At 37.1% G+C, this 17,910-nt stretch overlaps 1 protein-coding gene across 7 annotated transcripts in view; it reads left to right on the forward strand.

Annotated features, from left to right (window-relative positions):
• The window catches only part of cep112 (centrosomal protein 112), a 137,899-nt gene that overhangs the window by 4,781 nt on the left and 115,208 nt on the right, over positions 1–17,910 (forward strand). For all 7 annotated transcript variants that reach the window (XM_053239046.1, XM_026916234.3, XM_053239044.1 and 4 more), the window contains 2 exons: positions 10,755–10,839; positions 13,803–13,874. In XM_053239046.1, the coding sequence (XP_053095021.1) occupies positions 10,755–10,839; positions 13,803–13,874 (157 nt within the window). The remainder of the gene's footprint in view (positions 1–10,754; positions 10,840–13,802; positions 13,875–17,910) is intronic.

The raw sequence follows: 17,910 nt of genomic DNA on the forward strand, positions 1-17,910 counted from the left end.
CTCTCCCACCAATGTTTGATATGCTACAGTGTGAAGTACTGTATACAATTAAATCATTATTCATGGACCCCCAAATCAGTATTTGTAATTGTTGTATTGTTGTATTGTTGTTGCAACATGTTGTAATTAGCACTTTTTTTCTGTATTTAATACCTTGTAATTACCTTTTATTCATGCGTTGGTTCATTGTAGTTACACTGATTCTTACTGAGTGCTGTAATATAAAGTGTCTCATTGGAACTACAATGAACCAACGCATGAATAAAAGGTAATTACAAGGTATTAAATACAGAAAAAAAGTGCTAATTACAACATGCACTTGCATGTGTGTAATTATATATCACTATAAAATATTGGTGTTTTCAGTACAAAAGCTGATTGAGTAGGAGCCAGAAACATAAGAGTGCAGGAAGAGTGCAAAGGGACAGATTTAATATTAGTACTATAGTTCAGTGAGTATTGTTCTGTCAGCTAAATTTCTTTTTTTTTTTTTTTTTTTAATTAGGTCATTTAAAAATTTTATTTAAACATTTTATATCCCTGTCACTATAGCGTGTAGCTATCCAGCAGCTTGATCAAAGTGGTGTGTGACAAAAGCACTCTGAAGCCTAGCGCACATTACACATATCGTTAGCCCTGAGTTCCTAGCCGGTGTCAGATTTTGGGACCACCTCCCCCCCATATACCTCCATTCCAAGATTTATTTACGTTTTCTTTAAGATTGTTTTATTAAAGAGTCTTTTTTTTTTTTTTTTGTCATTTTTGGGTTTTTTCCCCAGAATAAAGCCATTCATTTACAGTCACTGTAAAGTTAGAACTTGTTTGCCATGCTTATAACATCTCTATTGCGTATCTGCCTCATTCAGACCATCTATCTTTTGGCATTCTCTCCACAAAGTTTTCATTCTGCATACATATATAAGACTAAACCCATAAGCGGCTGGATACTGCCCCGAGGTGGCAAACTGTGTAATTACAGCCTTTTCAGCGACGAAGCAAACTCCATCCAGGCAAGATGACATGCTCTTTGAACTCAGACAAAATCCTATTAAATCAGCTGTTATGGCTGGCATCGAGCTGAAACTAACACAGTACATATATAAATCAGCAAAATGGGTGAGAGTACCGTCTCGCCTTTATAAAAAAAACTTTTGAAGCTTTCTCTCTGACTGATCCACTTGACTGAAGCCCTCTTCTGCACACCACATCAAACGGGTGAGAAATATTTAGGCAAAGCGAGACTAAACACTTATGACTACTGGTTTCAGTTATTGCGTACGTCTTACGGAATTGTATTTTCATGTTCTTTGCTTTTGCACTTGCAGTGTCTAGATTTGACTTTACATCAGTTTTGTGGTCGGTTGCTCAAGCTTTAATACCATTCCTTGATGAAAGCCTTTCCTTAAACCTTCTTTTCATCCAAATGCAAGCTGGTTATAAGAAAGACAGAAAGCTATATCTAAAAAGGGCTACATACCACAGCTGAATTTTCAAATTTGATATTTGAGAATTTTGTATTATTAACTTCAAGAAAGAGGCTGGAAAGGAAACGACCGTGTATAGCTGCTAAAACGTAAATGGGAACAGGGACTAGCTTGTCTTATGGATGTTCCACAACATTAAATGTAACTATAAATGTTAAGAAGTATGGCAAGTCATTTTTAATTAAAAATTATGGAATCATTAGCAAACTATTGTGGTAAAAGAGGAATAAAATATTTTGAGATGTGCTGTTATAGGAAAATGTCATGCCTGGGTGGTGGTAATGGTTGATTGTTTTCCTATAATTGCATGCTTCATCATGTTTATTCCTTACTTATTTCGTAGACAGAATGTTCAATGCGATACACACACTAACATTTAATGATAATTTTTGTGCTGTTATGCTGTTGGGAACTTCAGCCTAGGAGAGGTGGAAAAGGTGTTAGTGCTGCTCAAGTGCTGCAAACACTAATCACAAAGAAATCAGTGATTAATGACTAGTATTAATGTTAAAGTCAAGTTAAATATGGTTTACATACAATAGAGTGCCAAATAATACATGTAACAGTTAAATGAAAATCAACTCAGATTACAGGATTAAATAACATGGTCAGTCATAGACTTGCTCTTATTTGATAGATTACTGATTATTCCAAATCCAATATTTTCTTATATTATAATTTAATAAGTACATGACATATCACATGAATCTACAATATCCTCTTTAGGTGAATTCATTTTAAGTGTGTCAAAATAAAATTAGTTTTATTCGGTTTTGCCAAAATATATAACTTAATTATGACATTCCAAAATATATCACTAGAGAAGATCAAAACAGAATGGATAGGAGAGTTGGGAATTGACATATCCGAAGACACTTGGGATAAAGCTGTTGACAGAATAAATAAGACTTCATCTTGTGCACAACTCACTCTGATTCAGATGAAGGTTCTCTGCTGTATTCACTATAGTAAAACCAAATTGGCTAAACTATACCCAAATATAGATGAAACATGTGATCGTTGCAGTGCATTTAAGGCAGATTAAGAGTGGAAATCACCAATGCCACCTAAACTGTCACTATGGTTTAGTGATGTAATGTTGTTTCTAAAAACTGAAACAGTCAAATATTTTCTATATCGAGAAGAATGTACTCCTCCAACTTTGAGTCCTGCCTGTTTAATGTGAAAAGAACCTGAAAAGTCAGATGGCACAACCAATAAGTCAAATAGTGCATCCAGAGAAAACATGTTTAAACAAATAAATTAAAACTGTGCTATGAAGAAAGAACTGTAACTGCAACAGGTTATTTAATGCATTTTTTTGTGTTTTAATGAAGAATTGGATGTTAAAAATGTTTGAAATATGACCAATTGTATGAAACATTATAAAATAAAGAATTAAAAAAGTAGTAATAATAAATAATAATAAATAATTTGCCGTGTGTTATGCAATGCAGGTACATAACTTACACATAATAAAAAAAACATAGCATTTTTCATTAACGTGTGGTTGCACCACTTGACATTTTCTGGGAGATGACATTTTGAACGCCTTAATTGTCACTGACCCTTATACAAATTACTGTACAAATATGTCACTCTTCTGTTTGCTCCTAATGCCTTTAAAAAAGGCTAGATTGATTTTGGAAATTTTATAGTGTTTCTAAAAATGTTCTCTGCATGTAGAAATGTTTTTTTCTTTTGTGTGTGTGTGTGTGTGTGATGTCATCATCTGCTCGACTCTTACTGATAGGAGGAGTCATGTTCTCAGCATTAAAACGCTGACCTTCCTACACAGCATTTGATCTGTTCCTTTTGAAGTAAGGGCTCTTAATCAGAGGAGACAGAACCAAATATAGGGAGTGAGTTTTGCATTTTTTTTGCCTAGCTGCACTTTGAAAGTGTGGACTTGTTGGGGGAGGGATTGAAGTCCGGGGTCTGATTTGGGTATGCTCATTAAAGGCGTTTAGATCACAGGCCGAGTCCTTGTGGAGCAGCTCTTTCATGTGTCCCTCTCGTTTAGATTAGATGAAAAGGGCCGAGCATGTCAGCTCTCTTGTGATGTGGCTGCGTTTGATCGCTATCAGTGAGGTGGTGATGAGGAAACACTTGCATTTTCTTTTTTGTTAGATTTTTTTTCCAGTGTGTATTTGTTTATTTGTTGATGGGAGTGGCACTTGCCTTTCTTTTTTTAGCTAGTTCTTGCTTTTAGTTGCTGTGAAATATGAAATACTGGATCCAGCCATAAGAAACTGTCTATGTTTCCTCTACATTAAGGCAAGGCACTACAGGTAGCAACAACAATTTTGGTCAATCATTTTTTCAGACATATAGTCTTCTCTTCAGCTGTAGTAACAAAATGATTAAAACTCAGCAGAAACCTGTTCATTATCTGAAATTTAGAATGAAATCCTTGCCCACTTGGGACATCATATACACTATATATAGTCAATGTGTGTATATATATATATATATATATATATATATATATATATACACATATATATATATATATATATACACATATATATACATGTATGTGTGTGTGTGTGTGTGTGTGTGTATATATATATATATATGTATATGTCACTGTCTTTTATAAACCTCAATAAACTAAACTTTTTCTCTAAATTAAATCTAAATAATTAAAATAATTATTTAACCAAAAATCTCTTATTAGTTGACCTATTATTAATTATTAATCTCTTATTAGTTGACCTGTCTGGATTGTTGGATTTATATTAGAATTTATACTGGAAAAATAACACAAAAAAAAAAATATATATATATATATATATATATATATATATATATATATATATATATATATATATATATATATATTAACTTATATATAAGTTTAGATCATTTTATGGTGCACCAAACTGTTCTGTAAAAGTTCTTAGTGAAATAACCACATTAATTCCAACGTCATCCAAAGTGTAGATTTTTTTCAGTAAGCAAATGTGTGCATATTTAATAAGCTGGATCATTAGCAGGTCGCATTGCTCCAGGGTTCAATTCTGACTGTCTGCTCATGAGTGGGTTCTCCAGTTTCCACCCAAAAACAAACTGGTAGGTGGATTGGGTAAGATAAATTGCCCCTAGGTGTGAATGAGTGTATGTGTGTGTGTGTGTGTGTGTGTGTGTGTGTGTGTGGTGCCCGGTGATGGATTGGCATCCCATCCAGGGTATATTTCCACCTCACTCCCCGTGTTCCTGGGATTGGCTTCTTAGCCACTACGACCCTGAACAGGATAAAACGGTTACTGAATTTGAGTGCGAATTGTAAATAAATGTAATTTATTTTAAATCTCGGTACAAAAATATACGTAAGAATGCTGGCAGTCAACTGGCAAAGATTGATTGTGATATCTATTGTTTAAAAAGAAATGACCTAAGGCAAATAAGGCTAGTATCTACAGGGTGTTCTCAAGGTCTCCATTCATAAGGGACTATGTATGCCAGCACCACATGGGTTGTGTTTTCTTCAGTGGATGTTCGTGGACATCCACTTCTCCGTTGGTAGACAGTTTGTTTTTTGGCCACCAGGCGGTGCTCTGTGCTTAACTACGTCTCTGAGGCAGTAAGCTTGTCATGGGAAACGCTCCATCCGCAGTTAGCTGGAGGGTTAGGTCAGCCAGCCTGCCTTGGCAACCTCTCCACACTCATTTCAACCTCCTAATATGTCATGTTGCTTATGGACCGTGTGCATGGCTTCTATGACATGCTGAAAATCAGGAAGCCTGAGAACAGAGAGAGACAGAGGAGCGATCCAGGACCAAGAGCTAGCTGCCTGTTGACTCAGCACCACTATGCTAGCCCACTTACTTAAACAAGATTTTCTCTAACACTGTTCTCATAGAAAAGGACACTAAATATTTATCATAGGAACCTCTCCATTGGCTTTCATTCTCTTTCTTATGATTTTTTTCCATTGGTTCACCTTAAAAGTTGTTCTGGAAACTTGACTGGCTAGTTATTTCAACATTCTGTAAAACTGGAGTTACCATGCTCCATCTCTCTAGTCATTTGTGTTATAATGTATATCAGTGCTTTTATAAGGAGAGTTTCACTTCTGGAAAGTTAAGTGATTGTCATAATTTTTTTAGCAGCATTCGTTAAAAAAACAGTTCAGTACAGATTTATTAAGCAGTTTGTATGAAAGAAAAAAGTGAAAATTGATGTAGTAATCATGCAGAAATTAAACTTACAATAAAGTGAGATCTATTTCAATTTGATTTTTTTTTATTAATAAGTAAGTGTGGCTGGCTGCAATTTCTATAGTAACAACTTACACAGGACCTTATAGTATGATGACAAACCACATAAATGGATTTAAAAAAAAATGAGTGTAATCCTCAGTATGGTGAAGCTATAGAGTCCTTGATATGGTGACGCTGATATAGAGATGTTTGGAAGGAGTCTTCAGTGTGAACGCTTTGTAACAGTCAGGTTAAAGCTGTAATTTTGTTTTCCAAAGTCTTCAGGAGGATTTGTGCTTTTTGGTTTCTCAGTAACATGACACGCTGGTCTTTTTTGTCTTATTAACTTCAAAAGAGAGAAAGAAAAAAGAGTCTGCTGAGGGAATGACAGTTTATAGCTGTTATATCGTAAGTGATAAGAGCTCAATTTTTTTGCGGACGTTCCACAAAATTGAATGAAACATATGACGTTCTTTAATGAATGAAAATAGTGAGCACTGGCAAAATTGCTGTGATATAAGGGGAGTAAAACATTTCTGGAAACTTTGGATATTGTCTGTTTTAAACAATATATCGTTCAGGCCTTGCTCTTCAGTATTCAGTGTGTTGTATGACTAAAGCATATGAGCAGTACATTCAGTACACTAGAACACTACTTAAAAGTATACAGATACTCTTTGGTTACATTGTCTAAACTTATTATTTTTGCACAAATATTTGTAGTTGTAACTAGAATTCACTGAAAAACAATTAATAAATAATTAAATGAAAGCAGTATGCTTGACTGAATCTGAGTTGACAAGAATGCTGTGCCTGATTAGTTTACTTGTGAACTTAGAGGATAAAGCTCTACCATTAACCCCCTTTCATTTTGGCCATCTGGGCCTGCATCAAGCACATGAAAACCCTTAACCAGACGCTAACCATTGGCAGCGTTAAGAGACTTCAGATGCGTTCCAGGGTCTGGCTAAAGCACAGTGTGTCCATGCTGGCCTTGCCTCCAGGTGCCAGACTTTTGAAGTGAGAGGGTGGAGGACTTAAATGCCCCGGGGAGCAAGAGCGGGGGTTGTGTATGGTTCCTCTCTGAGGGCTTGGAGACACGGCCTGGGCCCAATCTCAACACCTGGAGGTCAGGAGGCTTTAATCAGTGGCACCTTGCCACTCCAGCGCAGACCCGAGCCCCTCTCAATGCTTTGATCTGATTCAATTATCTCCATCCACCTGTTAACGGCCGGCCGCCAATCACAACGGCCTGCCCTCATCTGCTGCCTCAAAAGAGTGTGTGTGTGTGTGTGTGTGTGTGTGTGTGTGTGTGTGTGTGTGTGTGTGTGTGCACGAGCATATGGACAGCTCTCTAGAGATTAAACAGGGCTGTCTTTATTGACCTGTCATTCTATGTAAACAGCTGTAAGGTAGTCTTTACTCCTTTTGTGCCCGTTTGATGTGCTCTTAATTTTTATTCATGCTGCTGTTTTGCTCTCCTTTTCATCTGTAGGCAGTATATTACTTATTTAGATAGAACTAGACTTAATAATTGATATCATTTTATATATCATGTGGATAAAATAATGTTGAATAAATCCTAAAATGTTGCAAATGTAGGGCACCCTCTTCTGGTTTTAATGCTATAATACAGTTTGTATGGATGTGCTGAACAAAAACACATTACAATGAAGACTGTACTAGAACAGAACACTATTGTGTACACATTGTGTTTAGGGATTCTTTTTAGTTTAGGGATTATTTTCGTGAGAAGTTAGCAGCTGTGTGCAGCACTGACATCACAGGAGTACAATATTAGTGCAGATGCAAAGGCGTTTAATAGAAGAACATTTTCAGCAATCACACGCATAAGGGGTTTTAGTGTTAACCCCTAAAAACAAAAGAGCAAGAGCTTCTTTTCTCATTCACCATTTTCCAACAACGTTCAAAATTATATTAATGAGAAATCCATTGGAGAATATTGGAGACAAATGATGGACTCAAAGTTCCACAATGCGATGCAGCTGTAAGACACAGCTGCACTGAGGTACAGCACAGACTTGGCTTAACAGGTTAGCAGTCTACAAGTATTAGCCTCAAAGTTGACATTTTGAAAGCTGATCTCTTTGAGAGTGTGCAGATGAGAAGCTGAGAGAAGTGAACACGCTAAAGGACTAAAGTGCTGCTGCATCACTGTCTTTAGGTAGAAATGAAGCGAGGGCTAAATCCCAGTGGCACCACTATCAGCGGGTAGCGAAACGGCATTGTGGGTAATGTAGGAAACTGGTAGCCAGTGAAAATGCCAACCCTCATGTCAGTGAAACACTAAAAAATCTGAAGATCACGTGGTAATTATAAAGATGAATATGCAGGTCATTCAGGGTGGATTTTCCTTTCAGCATGTGTCATCACATCATGAACACGCTCTTAATAAGCCTCTGAGGCAAACAGCTCGCCAAAATCAGCTGCATTAATGTCAGTGGTTGTCATTGCTAACCAACGAACCTGCAACAAACTTGTTGCTTTTAGGCAAACTGTAACAGAACAGTGGGCCGTGTACATGTAAATCCACAGCGAAATATGCTGACATGTTAACGTGTGTATCTGCACACCCGTGTCACAAACAGTCAGTTGCAGTAGACAACAGGATGTGGCTCATGATTCTTTTATTGTTAGCAGTGCAGAAACACTTTGATGTGAATCTCAGCTGCTTCTGTGTGCGTCACTAAACTGGAAGGCTGGTTAACTCGGGAAGCATCAAAGTAAATAGAGCGTGGTGTGTGGCATCTGTATGCAAAATGCACAGATGGATTTACAATAGCTGTGAGCCTGTTGGCTTGAGTGGTGGTGAGGAGAGGTACGCTTCAGTGCACTGCAATAAGAAACACCAAACTATTACATTTAGAGATGCACCGAGTGCATCCCACTTTTAAAATTATTTTATACAGTACCAATGTAGGGACAATATAATATTAATCCAGTAAGCCCTTTCAGTATCAATGTTATATTTTTAGTCATGTAATTACTGTGAAGTATTACTTAATCACTTAATCTTTTTGAGCTTATATGAAGTATTCAAAATTGTCGTGATTAAGTGTTAATTTCCACAACCATGTGATTTGTGATGTGATATGAATATAAATTATGTTTTGGGTAAATACAACTCACTCTCAACTAGTTTATTGATATGATCAGCTCACTGCATTATTATTATTATTATTATTAGTCAAAACTTTGATCAGTGTAATTGTTTAGTCATGTAATTCTGTCACTGTTAGCACTTAGATCTAGTATATTAGGATAGTATGTTAGTAAATAAGTACAGAATACTTTATTACTTTATTTACGTAGTATTTGCTGTAGTACATAGTTTACTTTATATGTATACGTACATTATATAGCCAAAAGTTTGTGGACACCTGACCATCACACCCATATGTGCTTTTTTAAACGTCCAGTTCCAGATTTAGTCGTCCTTTGCTGTTATTATAATAATCTCTACTCTCCTGAGAAGGCTTTCCACTGGATTTTGGAACATGGCTATGGGGATTTGCCAATTCAATCACAAGAGCATTAGTGAGGTCAGGCAATGATGTTGGGTGAGGAGGTTTGGGATGCAGTTCATCCCAAAGGTGTTCAGTAGGTTTGAGATCAGGGCTCTGTGCAGGATACTCGAGTTGTTCCCCTCCAACCTTGACAGACCATGTCTTTATGGAGCTTACATTATGCACAGGGGCACTGTCGTGCTGGAACATGTTTGGGCCCCTTAGTTCCAGTGAAGGGAAATTGTATGCTACAGAATACAAAGACATCATATACAGCTGTGTGCTTCCAAGTTTATGGCAACAGTTTGGGAAAGAACTACATACAGGTGTGATGATCAGGTATCATAGCCATATAGTGTAGCTTGTTTTCCATATTTATTTTTGTTACCTTTGCATTTTTTTGCGGTCTAAAAGTCTAGTGTTGATAAATAGCTCTGGATGAGCATTGTTACAATATGGTTATACTTATTAAAGCCAAATGATACTGAGGTGGACAAATCACTAGCCAGGGTGCCCAGGACAAGCAGATTTTATATTAAGGCTATTAAGATATTCCTTTATTTTTTCCGCAGTGGGGAAATTGCATTGCATATTAGTCTGTGCATGTTAGTCTGTGTTCATAGCTGTCAGGCAAACTAATAGATTTTGCAACCCAAAAACCCTACTTCTGACTGATTTTCTCAAACATTTATATCTGTATTGGTATGTATGTTTCAACTTCGTGTGTTTCACAGTGGTGTGATTCACCTTGATGCTGTGACTGGAACATATGCTGCTCTGGTAGACAGTAGAATGATTTTTACTAGGTGGATTAATTAGCATGCATGGATGTTAGACAATCGTTTTTGAATCAGTGGGAACACTGATGAAACAAGTGCATGGTTAACAGAAACTAAAGACACTAGCCAGACTTGAATAACATCCCTTATGGGTGATGTGAGGATAGGACACCAAATCTCACAGGCATAACATTGGCCAGTGACTTGCTGACTTTTTGTTGAGGGCACAAACACAGTATAGTACATTAGAAACTTTTTTATAGAGTTTTTTTTTTGTTTGTTTGTTTGTTTTTTTTAATAGAGGTTTTGTTTTTTTTTAGGTGATAATTATAATATACTCACTCTTTTCCATTATGTTAGCTACCATTGTTAGCTTAGTCAGTTTCTGGTAAACCAAAACATTGGCAGCACACTGGAGCATTTACTTGCCTGATGGCCTAGCTAATAAGTTTATAATTTTTCTACTCCCGAGAACAGACAGTTTAATCACAATTATTGTATGGCAATTAATCATCAGCCAAGATTTCATAATTGTGACAGGCCCCATTATTTCCTGTGTTCACATGCTGTGTGGTCAGTCAAAATCACACATGTTCATGGAATCAGTACAACCCTAATTACCATGGAAACTTCACAATGTTGTTAATAAAGGTGATATAGCTGTATAACAGGATTTGACATATTTCCTTGACTTGGGTGACCTAATTTCCATTCTGTGTTTCTCCTAGAAAATAAAATGTTACTTTCTCTTGTTTGCAGAAGGAGAAATCTGTTCAGTCACAAGTCTCCAACCAGACCTTTATCTTCCAGTCCACTCAAACCCACTGCCAAAGAGGACAATAGGGTGAGCAGCTCTTCTTAAGATTCAGATCTCTATACCACAGCTCATATCATTTTCTTGAATTTACTGTGTAACAAGAGTATTTTGTTTGCTAAAAATGACAAAAATCGCCAATGCCATTTCCAATGCATTTAGTGTCTTAACACTGTAAGTAGGGAATCACAGATACCGTTCTTTGGTACACGTTTAGGTACTCTGGTACTGAAATGAGTAGCCTGCTTAGTATTAAGCAATCAGGGGCATCATGGGACACTTTATTTAGCTCTGTTTATGTTGATTGCTGCAGTGTGCTGCTAGCAAAGAACTCCTTGTTCTGAGTTTTATGTTTAATACGTTATAAGCTTCTGAGTCGGACAACAGAGAAGTGTTCACCCAACCGTCTAGACATTGTTGACTTTTGCCTAGAATCTTCCACTAAGTCCTGACGGTTTTTTTTAGATGTATTTATTTTTAGCAGTTTCATTATTTCTCCTCCAATGTAGACACACCAACCTCAAGGCATATTGGATGAACATAGCATGAGAGAGAACTTAAAGGTCTTGTAGCAAAGGAGCCTTTGGCTACAGAAAAAGAAAATGTGCGTGTCTAAGTTTGGAACCCTCTGTGAGGACTGAATGTCCCCGTAATAATGCGAATATATGACAGTTTGGAGATTGTGAGGACATTTGGCTGGTTCTCACAAAACAAATGCATTTTTCATTTGAGAAACTAAAAGAGCCAAAATGTGTTGATGTTACTGAGGGTAAGGTTAGGCAGAGGCATAGTGTAAGTTAGCTACAGTAATACATAAGTCAGAGAGGACATACGTCACAAATAGTGTACCGCCAATGTGTAAGTGCATGCATGCATGTGTGTATAGGGAAAGGGTGGGGTTGAGTCATGTGACTCAGTAGAGGGGTTGCATGGAAAGGAGAAAGGCAGAAATAGTGCAGAGCAGCCAAACATCTGGAGGGCACGACGCCAACACCTATATCCCTCTCTCACTATCTCTTATCCTTTCTATCCAACACACACACACGCATACATACAGTCTTTCTCAATCTCTTTGTCCTTCCTCCTTGCTCCAATCTCTTTGTCAAGATGAGGAAAACATCATATGACAATAGAGTTAATCACTATTCCTAAAAGGAGTGAGATGAATTGATCTCAGTTCATCATGAACAATGAACCATAACACTTTGAGACCTGTCAAGAATTAAGTAAGGATTACAACATGATGGGGCGTGCCGTTATAGGAAATTAATCCACGATGGCCCAACACAAAGTGGATTATTTTACCATAACAGCATGTGCCGTCATGTTTTACTCCTCTTATACTACAGCAGTTTGGGAATGATTGCAATTCTTATTTTTAGTAAATGATGTGATTCTTTTTAACCATTAATATTTAGATTTAATATTGCGGAACGTCCACAAGACGAGTAGGTTCCTGTTATCACTTACGTTATAGCAGCTAGAAACAGGTATCCTCTCACCAGCCTCTTTTTTCCCTCTTTAAGTGAATAAGACAAAAATAAATAAATAAATAAATAACGTAGCCTGCCATGTTACTGGGAAACCGAAAATTAGATCATGGGCGGGTTTGATAATGTTTTCGTTCCCTAGGGTACTAATATAAGGTTGCATATGTAAATTTTATATATTCCTGCCATTTATCAAGGAGCATTGTTCATTTAAGGAGTGTTTCGTGCAGAATCTATAATCATAACTTTCAATCTCACGTTAAATAAAAGTAGAATGTGTGAGTGTTAGTACAAACCCCATTTCTGGAAAAGTTGGCATATTTTCTAAAATGTTGCAATGTGTAAATTCTCTTGAACCTTTATTTAACTAATAAAAGTACACAGAAATGACTTTTAATGTTTTGGCTGACCAACTTGATTGTATTTTGTAAATATAAACAAATTTTGAATTTGTTGCCTGCAACACACCCAAAAAAATGGGGAACGAGGCAAAATAAGAGTGAAAAGTCTGTAGTATATTCAATTTACACCGTTTTAAAATATTTCACAGTAAGCAGGTGAATTGATAACAGGTAAGGGTATCATGACTGGGTATAAAAGGAGCATCCACCAAAGGCTCAGTCTTTGCAAGCAAAAATGGGTCGTTGGTGCATTTCTCAACGCAAGATTTCAAAGAATGTAGGTCTTTCACCATCTACACTACATAATATTCAGGGAATCCAAAGAAAGATTCAAGGAATCCAGAAAAATCTCAGTCCATGTAGAGCAAGGCCGGAAAGGTGCAAAAGCCAACATCTGTCATGGTATGGGGGTGCGTCAGTGCCGAGGGCATGGGTTACTTGTGTATGTGTGAAGGTAGCATTGATGTGGAGGTGTATCTTGGGATTTTAGGAGACATATGCTGCCATCAAGGCAGTGTCTTTTCCTGGAAAGTCCATGGTTATTTCAGCAAGACAATGCCAGGCCTCATTCTGCATGCGCTACAACAGCATGGCTTTGTAGACACAGAGTGTGTGTGCTTGACTGGCCTGCCAGCAGTCCAGGTCTGTCTCTTATTGAAAATGTATGGTGCATCATGAAGAGGAGAATCAGACTGAAGTCTTGTATCAAGCAAGAATGGGCAAAAATTCCACTTGCAAAACTGCAACAATTAATATCCTCAGTTCCCAAACAATTTAGAAGTGAAATTAAAAGGAAAGGTGATGTAACACAGTAGTAAATGCCTCTGTCCCTGCTTTATTCAGTGTGTTACAAGCATCGATTTCTAAATTTGTTTGTGTTTACAAAATACATGTTGGTCAGTTATTAAGTTGGTCAGTGAAAACATTAGAAATCTTTTCTTTGTACTTTTTTCAGTTAAATAAAGATTCAAGAGAATTAACAAATCACAGATTCTTGTTTTTGTTGCATTTTGGAAAATATCCCAACTTTTCCGGAAATGTGATTTGTATTTGGGAAAGTATAAACCGTTAATCCTTTTGTTTCCACTCTTTTACTTTTAAGGATGAGCAACTAAGAAGACCCTCGTCTGATGACAGTGACTTAGAAGCCCGTCTCAACAGCTGGAACCTTGGGGTAACGTGATATATACATGCACTCAACAAAAAATCTAATTATCGATTGCTCAAACAAACAATGGCGGAAACTGCTTATTATCATCTAATTCTACTATGACACTATATACACACAAACATTTTTTGTTATGCAATAAATGTACTACCTGCACATTTGTGAGTTTAGCAACAGTGTTAATACATTTGCAAGTAAAACATCTTGAGTAGTTGTATGCAGGAGTGCCATAGCAGACCTGCCAACATTTTCAACATCAGAATACGCTGCTACGTGTTGTCACTCAGAAATATGCCAAAACATCAGTCTTATTTTTTCCCCTCAATAAAAAGACAGATGAGCCGATCGAAATCTGATTCTGGAATGACTGACAGTTGCACATGTGTTTTGAACTCTCTGATATTAACTCACACCCCGGGAAGCTCCTCCCCCTTCTCCTTATCTCGAATTAGTAATCGGTTTTGTCTCGACTCTATTGTCTTGTTTGAACTAAGTGTGCCATTGCTTAGTGTCACGTTAAATTGAGAATATTTTCAGTTCATTAATGTGATATAAACTCTATTAATGTATGTTTGACTTAGCTAACATTAAACCCATCTATAGTTAACCATATGCATTAGGGATACCACCAAAAATTTCAAGTTTATTTTAGACCTATTTATTTATTTATTTATTTAAATTTTTAAATGCATGGCCTTTTTACACTTCCAGCCAAAAAAATGCCTTTCAGCTGAAAAAGTGCCATTTTTGACCATTTTTGCATTTTTTTCCACTGAAAGAGATAAATTTTGACTGATAAAAAAGTTAATAGGCCTATAAAGACATGTCAGATATAATGCTTTAGAAATAAATTTAATGGTAATATTAATTAGATACTGATTTAAAAATTCTGTTTAATATAATTCTGTGTGCAATATTTTTGTGTAACAGAACAGGTAGTTGAACGTTAAGGTCAGAATTGTTCTAATATGATATTGTTTCTATAGTAGCAGCTCGTACGCAGGGACTTGTACAGCGTATACGCCACATAATCTAAGGCAAATACTAAATGGATTTAAAAAAATGTGTTGTTTAATTAAACAAGTAAGTAAAACATAATCATTGATGTGTTTTTTGTTAGAAGACTTTTTTTTTTTTTCTTTTTTAATATTTATGGGAGGAGTCACGGTTGTAAGCATTTGTAACAGTCAGAGTTTTGCGAAGGTTATCAGCACAGGAAAGTCTTCAGGACAGAGGAGTTCACGCTTTCTGGTTTCTTGGTAACATGACCAGCTATGTTTTTTGAGAGAGAAAGACAGAAGAGCGAGGCTGGTCAGGGAATGACTGTTTATCGCAGCTATAACGGAACTGAGAACTATCTTGTCTCTTGGACAGGCCACAACATAAATCTAACTATAAACTGATATAATGTGTGATGTTTCGCACAGTAATAAATTAAAATTGTAATCATTGGCAAATTGCTGTGATATAAGTGGAATTACACACTCCAGACGGTGCGGTTATACTAAAATAACGCACATTATTTAGTCAGTCCTGCTGCTTCACACTCCAGCTTCCATTATTTTCTTATCACCACATGGTCTGTCATGTGTTATTCCTTACTTAGCAGGTGTGCCATAGTTTTGACTTGGGAGATTTGATGTAAGAATGGCAGATACTGTAGTTAATTTAAGCAATATTGCATGAGCAAGTGTGCGGTTATAATGAATATCGGCACGGCTGTGATTCGCTGCAGGCACAAGGCCGCAGGGCGAGTGCTGTAGGCCGCAGGGCGAGTGCCGATATTCGTTATAACCTTACTCTTGCGATATTGCTTTTATACAAGAATTCTATGAACAAGTATTTAATATCGAATAACTGAAATTTCGGACACAATATGGCCAAATGTTTTCTTTTTTCCTGCTCCGCTAGCAGAAATAGATCCTGAAGAAGCCACTTTCACTTTATAGCACATCGGCTGCCTCGCTAGCTTGCTCACATTGATTTGTACATTCCCGTTAAAGGTGCTTCCGGTAAATTGGTGTCCGTTCTTCCTTGTCATCTTCATATGACAAGCGTTCATATTTTAAGTCAAAAGTTATATTTCTAAAAAGTATCACTTGCTGTGTCCACTGATGATGTCGTGAACACTACTGTAGTAAACATATTGAACTAGGAAGTGGAATGTTATGTGGTGAACACAGATGAGTGGAGTAATACACACAGTGAAACATCCCAGTGCGGTTATAGGGAATACAGGTACTCTTCGAACACCATTCGACCAATCAGATTAGTGGACCGGAAGTAACTGTTGTATAAAAAATAATTTATATGAGCACAGATCATCAGCAGGGGACAAAACAATGCCAATGCATTTTCAACCTTTTGCTCTTTCACTTTCTTCCTCTCTTTTTCTGTATGTTTTTCTGTCTTTCTTCTCTTTTTGTCTATGAGTGTTTATAATTTCGGTATAAGTTTATAGTTTATAAGTTTACAAGATTGGTATTCACATCCTGTATTCTATCTAGAATGTGTTCTGGTTTGTTGCTATGAAAGACTGAGAATATTATATTCACACACTGAATGCGTTTTGAAGGATGCTGGACAGTAGTGGATTTGATGTGATGCTGATTGGTTAAGACGTCAGCTTTCAGAGTTTGGCAGATCAAAGTGTGAAGCTTTGCAGGACTTCTCTTTTAGTAGCCTTTGTGCGCTCTTCCTTTCTCTCTCTGCCTCTGTGAAAGAGTCTGACGCAATTCCATCACCATGCCAAACACAAAACATTCCTTACACAAAACGTTGCTCCTTTTAAGTTCAAGCTGGGCTCCTGTGACCCAGAAAGCACAAAGAAAATATGAAGGAATGTTGCTTACTCTATCTTATCAGAGCGATGGGCAGAGAGGAGAGCAGCTGGCACTCACAGGCCCATGCCAGCAAAATCACTATCCACTATCCACATGTGTCTTGCTGCATTAGGCTGCAGACTGCATGATAAAATTCACCTGCTAGCTTCATGGACTTCTGTTTGAAGTTTAAAAAGAGGACAGAGTTTGTTTCTTGTTTTTGACTTCAGGCAGTATTCCAGTTTCATACCACTATAATTTTATTATAATTTGCTATAATTATAGTTTTTTAATCATGGCACCAATGTTGTGTTTAAAAATATATATCTACACGTCTTGTTAGCTTATTATTAATTTAGCCAAAATGGAAGTCATTCATATGTCATTACTTTGTGCTGTTACATGGTTTTTATTTGTAATAGCTTACTAGCTTCTTAAAGTTAAATTCGGGGATAATTTGCTGTGCAGCATAATAAAAATGTCCATGCTGGATATCATGATTTATGTATCGCAGCCTGGGACAATTTTTCCACATGGTCAGATTTTGACAGTTTAGGGCTGTAGGACTAGAGTCAGAGAGGACGTCAGAGGGAGGTCAGAGAAGTTTCCTGTTTTGACTTGGACTTCTCTTAGACCTATTGTCATTTGTAGTTTAAACCCTTTTAGACTCAGCCTTGATTTGATCTCAGCTAGTCCTGGTCTTGTTTTGAACTTGACATAAAGAATACAGTGAGCTGCAGTTCTGCAAGCAGAAATGCCTTGTTGATGCGAAAGGTCAGAGGAGAACACCCAGACTGGTTCGAGCTGACAGGAAGGCTATGGTAACTCAAATAACTACTCTTTACAACCGTGGTGAACAGAAAGGCATCACAGAGCACCCAATGTGACGAACCTTGAGGTGGATTGGCTTCAACAGCAGAAGACCACATCGGATTCTACTCTTGTCAGCCAAGAACAGGAATCTGAAACTACAGTGGACACAGGCTCACCCAGACTGGACAGGTGAAGATTGGGAAAACATTGCCTTGTCTTTTTCCAATCTTGAACTGTTCATTCTCCTCTGACAGCTCTCATCAACAGGGTGCTTCCACCCGTAATCATGCCACAGAACACCTATGTGTTGTGATTAAATGACCCTGCCCAAAACAGTGATTAGGAAAATATGAATAGATTTACAGATATAGCATTTTATCAGGGAGAGATAAGAGTGTTTTTTTTAG

The sequence above is a fragment of the Pangasianodon hypophthalmus genome, chromosome 13, assembly GCF_027358585.1.
Source record: "Pangasianodon hypophthalmus isolate fPanHyp1 chromosome 13, fPanHyp1.pri, whole genome shotgun sequence".
Taxonomy (NCBI): domain Eukaryota; kingdom Metazoa; phylum Chordata; class Actinopteri; order Siluriformes; family Pangasiidae; genus Pangasianodon; species Pangasianodon hypophthalmus.